This window comes from Athene noctua, chromosome 7 (genome assembly GCF_965140245.1).
Source record: "Athene noctua chromosome 7, bAthNoc1.hap1.1, whole genome shotgun sequence".
In the NCBI taxonomy this organism is placed as follows: Eukaryota; Metazoa; Chordata; class Aves; order Strigiformes; family Strigidae; genus Athene; species Athene noctua.
In genome coordinates, this window is record NC_134043.1 from 19,301,771 (window position 1) to 19,316,314 (window position 14,544).

Sequence of the window (14,544 nt, forward strand, 5' to 3'; positions counted from 1 at the left end):
TAAAATTTCAATAAATGTATATATTTAAAAAGTCAATACTATGACTTGAAATGTAATTAAGAATAACAATGAAAGTCTGTTTCACTTTGTATTTCAAAGGAGAAGGGCCAAATCTTCACATGGTTTGAAATGACATGGCTCATTTAAGTCAGTGGGTTCAGGTAAATTACAAAGATCTAACTGTGTTGCTTTTCCTTGTTAGACACATTAACCAAGAGGAATGCTCGGTTTTCATAAATACTTTTGTTTCTTTCTTTTTTTACCGAAGTGCAGAGTTCCTTAAAGACACACGATTACAGACTGAGAATCGAAATATAATGAGTATTTCTCATTAAGGTGTCAGAATTCCAGTGAACATGGAGGAATAAAAGGATTGCTCTTGAAAACATGCTACAAATCCGGAAAATAAATAATGCATTTCAGTTTACTGAATTTATACTTTACATCATTAATGTAATCTCAAAAAAGAAGAAGGAACTTTTGCCCACATAATTATTTAAATTATTTTTGAGAGCATTAAAATATGCACAAGTCTCAAAATACAGTCTCAAGACTGTAGGTGCTAAATTTTGCCAGGTTAAAACAGGAGAGAATGTAACAGCCTGTTAAAACAAGGGTGCAAGTTTTCTTTTTTACGAGATAAACATACACAGACACACATATATGTTTACTCTTTTTTTCTCAATAATTTGGCTGTGGGTGCGGCAATAAACTGCAGTAATAGGTTTTGCATTAGCAACACGAAAAAGAAATGACTGACCTACAATATAAACTACATTTTAAGGTTTTTAAAGAACCTTTTGGAAATTTTAACTCGTTTGATTCCTCAGCCTAGTAAAGATCTGAAAAAGGATGGAAGAGACAATTACAGGAATATTGTTATTCAAAAAGATTGCCCCTCTTAGAAAGCAGAATAGCAGGCATCATGGTAATTCACTTTCTTTTGATTCATTTTACACATCATGGTATAAAATTCTTAGACTTCTGAGTCTGCTAAAGTGTCATGGAAGAGGTGACTATGTCCGAGGTTATTTCAGTATAATTTACAACACGATACCTTTTCACTGGCTTCCATGTGGTTGTCTGTGAGCAGAAAATGCTGACCATCTTCTAATATTACATTCTCAATCCTTAAAGGAGTTTTCAAATAGAAGCCATAATGCTCTTTATACACGGTCCTAATAAATCACTTTTGTAGGTTCTTAAGTTGTTCAATACTTTGTAAAATATTTGTAATATTTCAGTAACTAGATATAAATGAACTTTTAAAAAATCGTATTGTTTTAGCCATAATAAGTTCCTGAGGCACTGAGCTCCACATGTTCATATATTGTCTGAAAAATTATTTCCTTGGCCTTGCATTTTCTTACACAAACACAGTTTGTGCTTCTATGTTAACATAAGGATAATAGAAATTCCAGTTTGCTTCTCTGGATCATTCATCAGTATGCGTGGTTTTATCTGATTATCTCCAATTTGTTTCTTTATATGGCAAAAATTCTCACTCCTTCCCCTTTCTGCTCATACCATTTTAACACATATGACCGTTCTTACTACTTTTCTCTAAATTCTCTTTTCTGCAATACTGTTTTCAAGAGGAGCACATGTGGTACTGTTCCTATTACTGTCATCATTCTTTTATTGATTTGATGACACATTTGTTGGTTCTTCTGCCATCCCATGGTCCTAAGTTATTTGAGCACGGGTGCCATTCAGCTGCAATTTGATTCTGAGCTAAGGACAAAGTTAACCCATAGCATTTCAGAACAAAGCAGTTTAAGCGCTTCAGTTCAGCATGTGCCGCTTTCCACTCCGTGTCACTTAGAGACCGCATCCCTCTGAACGTCTCTGCTCCCAAAAGCTCCAGCTGTGACAGCTATGGATTTGTTGGTGCACAATCCAGCAGGCACAATGGACACGAGGGTGCGAGCACAGCATTCCGCTGGCACAGGGGCTTCTCGGGCCCCTTCCCACTACCGCCGCCAGGCTCTCAGCGGTCTCAGCCGCAGGTGGGCCCCACCTCGCCGTCTCGCCGTCCCTGGGGCTGCCGTGCACGGGAGTGCCGCGGCCTACGCGCCCCATGACGCCCGGGAGAGGCCTCCGTCCTCGCTCCGCCTCCCAAAGGCCGAGGGCTGCAGGGGCGGCCCGCGGCCGGGGCACCGGACGCTGGGGCGGTCACAGCTGCTGCCGAGCGCGAGCCGCAGGCGCGGGCCCACCGGCAGCACGCGCCGCCGCCGGGCGGGCCGCGTTGCCATGGCTCCCACCCCCCTCCCCGGGCGGCGGCACCGGAAGCCCCCGCCGCGTGCCCTTTGAACCGGGAAGTCCTTGCGGGGGCCTGGGCGGACTCGGTTTGAATGAAATCCGGCTGATTCACGGCGGCCCGGGCTGAGGCGGCACGGCCGGGGAGGAGTCCGCGCGGAGGTGAGGGCCCGGCGGGGCGGGAGCCCTCGTCACAGGGATCCGTGGGGGCCCCGCTGCGGCGCGGGACGGCCTCTGCCTAGGGGTGGTGGTGGGAGTGGGAGTGGGGCCCGCGGGAAGTGGGCCCGGGCGCCGGGCAGGGCGGCGGGTGGTGGGGTCGGGGCAGGTCTGGTAGCCCCGGGGGGGCGGTTTTCTCCTCGTGGGGCACCGGCCCGGGCGGGGAGCACGCTGGGCCCCGCGGGGTCGGCGGTGGCAGCCCGCGTTCGTGCTGGTTGTGGCCGAAGAAAGTTTGGGCCCTTTCGGGCAGCGGCGGTGCCGGGGCGGCGTGGCTGTGAACAGGCGGAGCGAGGCGGCAGGCGGCGGCCGGGCCCCGGGGAGTGGAGCGGGCCGCCTGGGCCCCGGCGCCTCAGGGGCGCGGGGCGGTGGTGCCTCCTTCCCGGCCGAGAGCAGCCGTCGCGTTTTGCTTCGGTAGTGCCTGGGCTGCGAGCGCTGGCCGGTGTCTCGGGGCGCCAAGTGCCGCGGTGGCTCCGAGTGCGACTTTGTCGTGCGGGCGGCAGCAGCGGTGTGTTTCCCATCAGAGGGACTTCACGGAGTGGAACGCTGCTGCTTCTGGAATGAAGCCTTCCGATGGTCCCTAGAGGTGTACAGCTCGAGTTAGGGCGGGAGGGGGAAGCGAGGGCAAAGTACTGGCTGGGATGCGTGAAGGTTAAGAAATATTTCCGTTTCAGGAAAGGTGAAGTACAATTAAGTAGAAGAGGAGCGATAATCAAAATTAACACTGCTGTTTCTAGTATGCAGCAGACCTAAGTATCGTTTTCAGAACGAATTTATGTGATATAATTGGATACTTGTAAACAGTTGACAAATCTGTATGTGTGTTGATGTCATCTCTTAAAGTTGTACTTGTTTCCGGTACACTGTAGAAAACAAGGAAGACAACAAGTATTGAGACTGACTTTTAAAAAAAAGTCTTATGCAAATGTGTTTAAAAACTGTATGTAGCTGAAAAGGTGCTGGGCAAGCTGGTAAATCTGACAGGTTTGTATTAATCTTAAAGCTTTCACCCCCTGTGAGTCCAAGGTGTACTGTATGCCTTGGATATAGGGGTTATGCTTGGAAGAAGGTTCTGATGAGAAGAGTACTGTTTGTGAGCTTGTGTTATGGAAACAAGGAAAAGATCTGTGTTTGTGAGGAAATCCAGAAATTGACTTGCAAGCAGATTCAGTGCTTCTGAATCACTTAGTGCAACTTTGAGCATCTAGATTTTTCCCATAGCTTATGGGAAATTTATGTTCCATCAGCTGTTGTAACATGCCTCATCAGGAATATTAATTTGATATCTGTGGTTAAGAAAATGAGAAGTTTCAAAATGAACGTGAAATAATACCAAAACATAAATCAGTTTGAATCACTTCCAAGAAAGTTTACAATCTTGATGGGCATTATGGAGTGTATTGTAATAGTAGCTACAATTATTTCTGAACATCTAGGATGATGGGACAGGTAGTTAGGATACCTTGAATAAAACAAAACCGGTGTGATGAGTACTTGTAGTTGGTGATAGAGGACGGTTCCACAATAGTTGTGTGTCTACCCCCCTGCTGCAGATTTTGGAGAAGCTTTTTATATAGCATAGAATTTATTTTTTAAACTAATTTTGTTGTTTTCTGTGGTGGTGTGATTTGTTAATGAATCTTCCCTTACCTGTAAGTTTGGTGTGAATGTACTTAAGTAGTTTTAGAGTAGTCTGCTTGAGTCTGAGTTACTTCAGTAACTCCAGCTTGGCAATGAATGTAGTAGAATTAGGTTTGCTGTATTTCTAGAAGTCAGAAAGCAGAGTCTGAGAAGCTAACCTTCACACCTTCTAGTCCAGCTCAGATCTCTACAGTCCAAAAATATCAAGTTTATAGAGCTGAGCACATTGTGGAAGCAAAATAGTCATGTGGCTCTGGACTTGCACTACTGAGACTGCATTAATTCATGGCATGGTTTAGCTTTAAAGAACAGATTACTGAGTATTGATGGTATTATTTTTTTTCTCTTTTCCTACAAAATGTTTAGGAAGATAGACTTTGCCCACCCCCTGTTCTGGTTCAGGATTCTTTCAGTCAGTGTTTGGTGACTTTACCTGCAGTGAGCTTTTGTTCTTTTCTCGGTGAAATGGTTTCCCTGAAAGATGCAGTCCCTCAACTAATTTACCTTTGTGGCCATTTATCATTCCTAGCAAAGCTGAAATTGTTATAGTTGCAGCAGAAACCTTAAGCCACTTTTATAGTTGCTGTTCATAAAATTGTTAATCCATCTTCTATGGGGAACTTCTCAACAGATCTGGAAGTGCTTATACAAAGCAATGTACAAACTGGAAAGTGTGGAGTAAATTGCTGTCACCTCAGTCTAGCCTGATACTCTCTCCCCTAATAGGGCAGTTTAGTAGCCAGTGTTTTCTGTTCCATGTATGTTGAAGCTAAGTTTGTGGGGTTTTTTTACTAACTCAAAAGTTGTCAACCCAGGAGAACCCTCTTTCGTTGAGGGATCACATCACGGAGTGTTAATGCTAGATAAAAATAGTGCACTGTAGTGTGAAACTCATGTCTCATGCAAAGAGATACAGTAATTTAAGACTGTTGATTTCAAAATACGTGCTGAAACATGCCAAGTATAAACACAGTAACTATTGGTTTCTACCTGTATGTATATATACATTTATGCATAATGTGTTTATATAATTTCAGCCTTATGTTACCTAAGGAAAAACATTTTCATTATTAAAAGTCACTGTTTGTCAGTGTTTAGGTAATTTAAAAGTAGTAACTGTCAACTGAATGGTGAACCAGAGTTCTCCAAATGGACAACTCTTGCCAATTATTAGTTACCTAACAGTAGTATTATGAACAAGTATTAGACAAGGATTTTTAAAAAAAGTTCTATTTTCATATGAGTTTTGAGATGTTCTGTGTATACTTCCATTGCATTATTAATAACCACAGACTTCCCTTTTGAGGCCAGGACAATTAAAATAAAATTGGAATAATGGAGGTTTGGGTTTTTTAAATACCATCTTATGATGTTTTTTAGCTGAGGTATTTCAATCATACAAAAGCAGAGAAGCAATTTTAACTTTTTTTTTTTTTAAGCCATCAGTGATGAGTGCATGTCATCCAAATCCTGCAGTACACACAAAGGCAAATTTATTATGTTTATAACTGGCCTTCTGCAATTTTCTGATAAGGAACTGTTTGATACGTACTCACTTCCTTAAAGCTTCACTTTAAACAGAGGCTTTTAACTCTTCCTTGTAGAAAGAAGGAAATATTATCAAAATACCTTTTGCTGACTTTGGAAGGAAAGGAGGCAAGATTTGCTGTGAACTGTTTATTTTTCTGTGGTGGTTTTATATATATTTGTGTGTGCGTATATATACAGGGGAAAAAAAACAGCAAGTGTGTAATGAAAACTAGCCTTTTGCGCTTTGCAGCTGAGGGGAAAAAAAATTCTCAACTATTGGTTACCATGCTGTGTGTCTCCTCCAGGGAACTGGCCAAGCTCACAGAGATCTGTTTCTTTAATATCCTTGTAGGAAGTGGGGAAGGGAATGCAAGACTCCTGGGTGGCCAGCTGGCTAAAAGTGAATTGGGCTGTAACTCTGAAGCCTGCTTGTGAACTGGTTGCAGTTCTGTTGCAGCCTGTGCTAGTATAACTGCTGGCTGTTGTGGTCCTGTCTCATCTGATCTCTCCTGGATGATTTCCTTGTGCAAAGCTGGCAGAAATGTAGCAACTTTTCTTTTGACTTGTTAGTGGAATTCCACCCCAGCCTGTCAGCACTGAGAAACTCTGACTTGTTCTTTCTCCTCTGACTTTCCAGGAAGATTAACACATCTTCCTTTGCTCTTGTACTTCTTTGAGATAAGGTTCAGAATGGTCTCTGTTAAATTACCTCAGTTACTAAAAAAAACCCCAACCCCCAAACCCAAAGACATTCTTTGGGCAGCTTTAGCTTAAAGAATGATTTGACATAAATGTCTCCTGGAGTCTGGATTAGTGTTAGAAGCAATCAGCTCTTCCAAGACCTCTTTTTCTGTTATGCCAAGACAACTGTTTCTGGGATGCAGTGTGAATCCTTTCAGAGAAGTGAACAGGGTTAAAAGCAACATTTTTGCTAGCCTATCAGTTTACTGCAAGGCTGCACAAATGGCTGTCCTGGCAGTACCGAGAAAGCAGCATCAAGTTGGTAAGCAGCAGCAGCAGCTTCCCCACTGCTCCTTATGTTAACATTGACATTGAAAAAAATGTCTATCAAATCATGGCCACAGATCATTTCACAGATCTGTTTTAAAACACTGCACTACACATGATTGAGTGGATGCAATTAGTGGGCAGTGTTCTCTGGGAGGAGGATAACATGACTTAACAAACTGAATGTGAAGCAGCCTTTCTCAACCTGAATTCAGGCAAACCTAAAAGCCTCTGTGACTTTTTCAGTCACACCAACTGCTTTTGCAGAAATAAACAAGAAAACTGTCCATACCTGCAGACTGTTCTTTACCTTTTTGCTTAGGTCATCTTAGCTATGGCAAAATCTTCTGAAATAGTGATAAAGGACCATAGTTTCAGTTTCTAACAGCATTTTAAGTTCTTTATTAGCTTTAAATGGCTTAAACAGGTTATTAAAATACTTTACTCTTCCATGTAATTTTGAGAAACTTGTAAACTTCTTTCAGTGTTACTGATACTTGGGCAAGACATGGCATGTACATGTTACAGGGATTATATTGTACAAGCAAAACCATAAAACCACTCTTTGGGTTATCCTTCAACGGTGTTCTGTCCTTTTGTAGGTCATCAATGCAGCATTTCTTTTTACATGTGCTACCGTTTCTAATTTTTACTGCTTTTCTGCCCTTCCCCTCCTTTCTATTTCTCTCTATAGGAAAGAGACCTACTGGCATCATCTTAATAGTCAAAAGGTGGGAGCTGCTGCTGAGTTTGTTCTGTGATCACCTCTTGCTGAGCACCAGGTAAGAAAATAATATTTGCTTTATTTGTAAGTGCTAAAGTAATCTTAATTAAGGTCTAAAAATTTTGCTGAAGCTGTTTTGGGGTTTACAAAAGCATTATTTCATAAACAGAATTTATGACAAATAATATTTGGATACAGTGGATTAACAAAAATTAAAATTGGTTTTCATTTGGTTCACTAACCTAAATTCTTCTCATGTTTATACAGAGTAAACAAGTATGTTTATGTGCTATATATAAATATGGTATAACCCACTAAAACACCTTCAGTTACAAATAAGAATGTAAAGTATTAGTTGCCAAAACTCTTAACCCGGGTCAAGCCACAGAGCTAGTGAAATAATTTGCAGTGCATCTAGAACTGGTTTGTGGAGGTTTTCTCTCCATGCTGCTGTATTGAGAATCTGAACATCTTCAGTTCAGTGGCTAGTCTGTGATAGTTAGGTGGGAAATGTTACACCCCTCCAGTTCTGCAAGACAATGAAATTTTGTTGTTTCAAAACCTGGAATGTTACCCTGGTAATCAGTTTGTGTAACTAATTAGCCTAATCCAACTTTGATACAGCAAAATATGCTTCTATAAGTGATGTACTATTGTGTTGGGTTAGAAACTGGAATAAGTTATGTAAATATTCATGAACTAGAAATAACTAGTGCTTTTCACTTGGTAAAGTGAAATGTAAATAGGTAGAAGATTTATTATTCAATATTAGTTCTTAAATGTACATAGGTAATACACCTCATCAATTTAGGGAAGTTGCTGTAGTTGTAGGAAAGACCAGTTTAATAGTTACCAGTTGTAGAGACTAAGAGTTTCTTAAAATAAACGTACAACCATGACTGATTTAAAATAATAATTTTAGTAGTTTAAATCTACTTCTCAGCTATTCCTCAGTCCTCGTTAGTGTCATGAAAGATGAATCATTGCGAGTTTCAATGGAGGAGTATCTACCACAGAGGGGTAAAATGAAATGTAGTTGGTGTTAATTTATACTCGTGACTGTTTTATTGAAGGCATTTACCATGTGCTTACATAATAGCTTTAAACAGCAACTTAACCTTTCCATGGAAATCCCACAACTTGATTTGAAATTTATTGTAGTTCAGGGTAGAAAAGTATATACACTTTGTGTGCAGCTTTTGCCTGTGATAAAGAAGCTTGGTTTCAATGACTGTCTGAAAGAAAAGCATAACCATTGACCCTTTAATAAACTCCTTTTAAATTCATATAGTGGCAAGGTAGCTTTAAGAAAGTACTTATTGTTATTTGAGGCTGGAGTTGTTGGGTTTGTATGTTCTGGAGAATCAAGGGAATGAATCAAATGAAGCTAATAGCTTGCTGGAGCATTAAACTAGAAAAGTGAAATCAGCAAACAGAGCAAGTGTTATTGATCCATGTGCCTTAGATCTTTTTGTTTGAAATGGGTGAAATTCCATACATGATTAAAGTAGGAGTTAGATAATCTTTGTCTAGTGGTAGGTTCAAATGCTGCCTCTTTGTGTGTTTACAAGAGGCTTAAAATATTTGTTTTAAACTTAAACTGAAATAAAGCCTGTTAATATCTGGCCAGTAAAAATATTAGGAAATTTCAGAAGGAATAATGAGATTACATTTGAATATACAAAGCAAATTTTTTTCATAAGTTCAAAGTTATTCTGCATAACTAATTTTTAAAGAAGGTTCATGGATTAGTATTGTTAATGCAGTCTGTTAAATTATGTATATAATTTTCTTATGTGTAATGTAACATCCATTTGGAGGATAAATGTATTTTGGAAATACCATTACTTGATGTTCTCAATTGCTCTTACATCCCCTGAAGAGGCTTTGTTGTGTTGCATTAAAACTTGTGCAGTTAAGGTAATCTTCTGATGCTTTGCTTTATATCTTTTATTTCATAAATAGAATAACCAGTAAAATTTACTAATTTCTGTAAGCCTCGGAAATGGCTTGATTTGCTGAAAGCAGCTGTTTAAAAAGTAATATTCAGTAGTTTTTGTTTATTTTATCACTGAGTTTTGCTGTGTAAAGCTAAGAAGTTGGAAAGATCAAGTAAGCAAGATAAAGGTTACAGCTGGGACAGAACCTTTACTTAGATACCCACAATTAATAGTAGATTGCTTTTCAACAATAGAAGGTGAAAAAACTGCAGGAAAAAAAATCAGTGTAATGTTTTTTAATTGGGCACCTTAACAGTTCTTATTCCTGAAGATCACTCTGTTAAAAGTTGCAAGATAGAAACACTTTGGTTTTTTTTTTTTTGAAGTAATGAGTTAGTTGCATTGATTGGAATCTTGCACTAAAGCAATGGCACATGCAACGCTGGAAATGTATTAAATGACTGTACTGTCACTAGCATTCTAACTACATACACATTAAATGTTTACTTTACAGTATTTCTTTTAGTATAATGAGTTCATTAAAAAAAAAGCTTTTGATGCTAATTCAGAGATCCATAATCTGCTTGGTGTCTTTCACATGTAGTTTTGATGATAACTGACAAGCTGTAAGTTAATTAGCGCAGAACTTACTAATGAGGATGCTAAAATCCTTACTTTCACATTTTTATTGATGCGTTCTGAACAAATTGGCGTAAACTTGATTGTATATCTAATAAGTTATAGGCACTTCCTGGATTTAGGTGTTGTTCTTAAGCAGCAAAAATTCCTCAATTAATTGAATGATAGGAAAGTTTTGAAAAGTTTGACAAGAGTACTCATCTTCAGAAACTGGGATAACCCAAAACCAAAGCAATAAAACAAGGTCTGTTAATTAGCATGGAAGACAGCTTCATGAATTAATATGTGGTGTTAATTAACAGGAAGTCTGATGTTGTGTTGTAATTACCACCAATATTTTTGACATACTGAGTGACTGAAGGTGAATTGTATAGATAGCAATTTAGTAAACACTTCAGAGCTTGGGAACATTTTTTCCTTTGTTTCTGTTTTTCTAGAAATATGGATAGACTTCTGCGACTTGGAGGAGGTATGCCTGGACTGGGACAGGTTAGTATATAGGTTGTCATATCTTCTCTTTACTATTAATTCTGTAATATTCCTTTTATTATATTTAAAAACAATATAAAAAAACCAGAGTTTATGGCAATAATCGCTGACTCTAGAGATGCTATATAAGTGTATGCAAATCATTGTTACAGCCTGATTGGTTTTTTTTTGTCCGTATGAACTCTTGTGTTGGCACTGAGTTTACAAAATGTTTATAAACCTTTCATTTGGTGCCTGAACATTTGAAAGTTTGTATTGAAAGGCATCGGAAACACAAAAGAAAATGTAAACATCGATTTCCAATAATACAAATTTTCAGAAGATGAAGATTTTTCTAAATGGCTGAGCATACCCACTTACTCCTGTGTAAATGATATCTTTCAGTCTTTGGATCACATTATAGTGGGCATTATAAGATACTGAAGTACATGTAAATTTCAGGAGGTAATTTGAGTTGAGTTCATCACTTGCAGGTAGTTGTAGCCACCTATGTGTGTTTTATTGTGTCTTTTGTTCACTGTTGTTGTTGCTTCTGTGATTCTGCTTGCAGCAAAAAGGCCTCCCTGGCAGCTGTCCTGTTCCAGTGGGATACCTACACACATTGCATGGCTTCTGCTACCACTAGAGCAAGTCCTAGTGCTTTTTTTCCTTGGCCAACTGGTGTGGCTAGCAATTCTCAAAAATAAAACCACATTGATCTTATTACATTGTGCTGGCTACTTGTGGATACAGGAGGGGGAAAAAAAAAAAAAAAAGGAACTTCTTTGTCTGAGGCTTGTAGGAAGAATTATTTCCTTAAGGAAAGGTCTCCAATGTTATTTCCTTTGTAGTCTTGGCTGACTGCAGTAGCTGACCTTTCTCTGCTTTCTTCATCTGTCTCTGGGCTCTGTTCTGAATTGAGAATCCAGACTCTTGTTCTTCTGGAGGAATCAGTTCTTTTTGTCTTGGGCTTCATGATATGTTTGTTTGTTTCTGAGATGATTGAAATTGCTAAACCCACAGCTCCTTTTGGTTGTGTGTAGTGTGTTTGTGTCCAGTGTAGCTAGGAAAGGAGTGGTTTAATACCAAAGCATTTGGTGAAATATTTGAAATTGATTTACAGCCTCTAGGTGTTTTGCCAAATAAGCTGTAACTTTTGGTGCATAATTTTTTCCTTTTTATAGCTAAAATTCTATTCACGCTCTCTTAGTGAATCTTCAAGCAGCCCTCAGTTATTTTTAGTTTCACTTTCTTAAACAGTTATTTCTCTTGTTCCTCTGAGCTGCCAGCCTGCTTCATGACTCTTCATTTTTTTAACATCTGCGCAGTCTAATCACTCAAGCTTTCACTTCTTAGTCCTCTCTGAACTTGACGCATATCAAAGCTGTTTTTCAGATTTACAGTTAACTCTCTCTGCTGCTTTCTGAATTTCTCAGCTTTAACTTAAAGCTTGCTAGAAAATTGTGGCAGACAATAGAACATAACATTCAGAAACAGCTCACTGAACTCCTCTGGCAGCTTTGGCCTGCAAAGCTGCTGTCTGTTTGTTTAAATATGGAATTGTCTCTTAAATGAATTGATGAGTATGTGTTGGATTAAAAAAAAAAAGTGAAAAACTGAATTGCTCTTTATGCAAGTTGCTGCTTGCACTGGATGTCTTGACTACTTCTGTAGTTTTTTGGTTTATGGAATCAGCAGGAATGCTTTTTAAAAAGAATAATTGTATGTCCTTAAAATATGGTGTTTCAATGGACCTTCAAAGATCACTTTTCTGAATATTGATTGATAATTGAGAGATAAGCAAGAGTGAATCAGATGGTTTAGAAGAGAGAAGTTAGGTATTCCTTGGACATACTTCATCCTGCTAGAAAGTAGACAAAGATATTACTATTTTTGCACTAGAGTGTTTTAGACAACTGTACAAAGCTTTTTGTTTTTCTTTATTGCTATGTCATAGTTGTTGTCTTTGGAGGTTTTGCTTTTAATTAAGGGTGAACATAGTAAAAACATCTGTTGAGGGAGTCATTCTTGTTAATGTAAAAATCATCTGTGTGTATAGTCTCATAAAAGAGGCATTTTCAAAGTAATTTTACAACAATTTGGGGATATCTTTTTTTTCTTGTAGCTAGGGGTTTGCTTAGCAAGAGGACTGCATCACATAAGGTCTGCTAACAGCCTGTTTGATTTCCTTTGTAACGAATGTTCGAATAACAGCAACTGCCTGGTCAGCACAGTTCATGTTTGAACTCTGCCAAGGAATTCTTTCATTGACTTGCCTTAGTTTCTTCAACAGCAGTTACTCAGCTCTTTTTTTCTTGCTAAAACCACCTCTTCTGATTATTATCTTGTTGGGGGTTTTTGTTTTTGTCTTCATTTCCAAACTCAAATATGTTGACTCAAGTGCTCTTTGGATTCATGTTTTTGTAATTTCTTTTCAAGTCTTTTGGTGTCTTATATTCTACTTAACTGCTGTCAGTGAATTCATGGGGTTTTTTTTTTGGTTTTTTTTTTTTTTTTTTTTACTATTTGCTTCATCAGCATGCTATTGAGTGACTGGTTGGCCTTCAGTGTTGAATTGTCTAGAGGTGGTAGGTGTGACTCTAAATTCCATTGACCTTAAGCCTATCTTGGTATGGCTTATAAATCTTTAAGGAAGTGATCTTAAAGTGATACTTCAACAATAAATTTTCCCTCCAGTGGCTTGCAGCTTAGTTGTTTTGAGCCATCTTTTAATCTTTGATGGACAAAGGACTGTCTTCATGGGGCAACAGGTGGACAAGACAGGAGAAAAGAGAATCTGATAGCTTTTGGCATCACATAAGCCATCCATGGTATTTTCTGGCAGTGAACTTGGTCGCTAACTTTGTGTTCTTTGTATGGGAAAGTACCTGTGTTTAGGTTTGTACTTGATAACATAAAGATGACCTTTGCAACGCTGTTTCATGTGGAAATTGTTTGTGTCTTACATTCCTGGTATAGTAAGCATTTGAATTTCTGCTCTCATGCTATACACATAAGAAGTATGAGAGATTGAAGCTTTTCAAAAAAGATGTGGCAGAGCAGTTAAAGTTTGAAAGTGATGTGATGTCCCAAACAAAATGCTTATTACTTTAATTTCCCTTCTGTAGTTAATGGGAGTTCTGATTTTGGCAATGCCCTTGTTTTCCTTTTTTTTTGTATGGCCTCCTCTCTTCCTCCTCCTGCCCCTTCTCATGTTGTTTTTTTTTAGTTATTATCATCCTTTTCCTGGTTCATTCTTTTCATTCTCCCTCTTCACCCTCCCTGGAATACTGCCTACTGCAGAATTTCACTAGTGATTTAGTACTTCACTTTGCATTGTACATTTGTTGCAGACAAATTAACAGGCTTTGTGGGGTATGTACAAGCATTCTACTTACGTAGCAGGCAGGAATTTGGAGCAACACTCCTCTTCATTTGGTATGCTGAACTATTGTTTGCTAGTGAAATCAGTTCCACATATGCCTGTATTAGGCAATCCTACTGGATACCATTTAAGAGTGTGGGCAAATTTAAGTGCATTTTTAGGAGAGTCTTCTCCCCAACACTTTCAGAACAATAATCCAAGCTGTACAAGTTCTTGTCCATGCTAACGCATCCTGTCTATTTTTCTGAATCCAGATGTGATAGGAAGCAGTGAAATAATTGACAGTTTTTAAAAATGCTGTTGAAATAATTTCATTACTTGATAGATTTTTGAGAAAGCTCATTTACATTGCTCTGTTAGTGCAGACAACTGTTCTAGTGCAATAAATGGAAAATAAAACTGATTCTGTATTTCTGAATTAACATATCTGATGGCAGAGGAGAAGGGAAAAAATCAAAACGGGAAGGGTGGGAGAGACAGAAAAGTGACCTGTGTGTTATAAGGAGTGTTTACACCTTGACTTGGAATATAGAAAATAGAAGTGCAGATAGCTATTTTATTTGAATAATGGACTTGCCAATTAGCCATCAAGTGCTTCCATCTGTGAAACAGTTGATCAGATGGGTTAGCTGGGATGTTTCCAGATTAGGGCATTGTAAATGGCACTTGAAAACTGTCACTTTGATTATGAGGTTTCAAACATTGTACTGCTTGATGCTGTGGAACCTTTTTCCCTC

At 38.9% G+C, this 14,544-nt stretch overlaps 1 protein-coding gene across 1 annotated transcript in view; it reads left to right on the forward strand.

Annotated features, from left to right (window-relative positions):
* The first annotated feature begins 2,214 nt into the window (after positions 1 to 2,214).
* PSMD14 (proteasome 26S subunit, non-ATPase 14) overlaps positions 2,215 to 14,544 on the forward strand; it is a 48,117-nt gene continuing 35,787 nt past the window's right edge. The window contains exons 1-3 of the mRNA XM_074910616.1: positions 2,215 to 2,421; positions 7,346 to 7,433; positions 10,392 to 10,443. Of these exons, the coding sequence (XP_074766717.1) occupies positions 10,396 to 10,443 (48 nt within the window). The 5' untranslated portion in view covers positions 2,215 to 2,421; positions 7,346 to 7,433; positions 10,392 to 10,395. The remainder of the gene's footprint in view (positions 2,422 to 7,345; positions 7,434 to 10,391; positions 10,444 to 14,544) is intronic.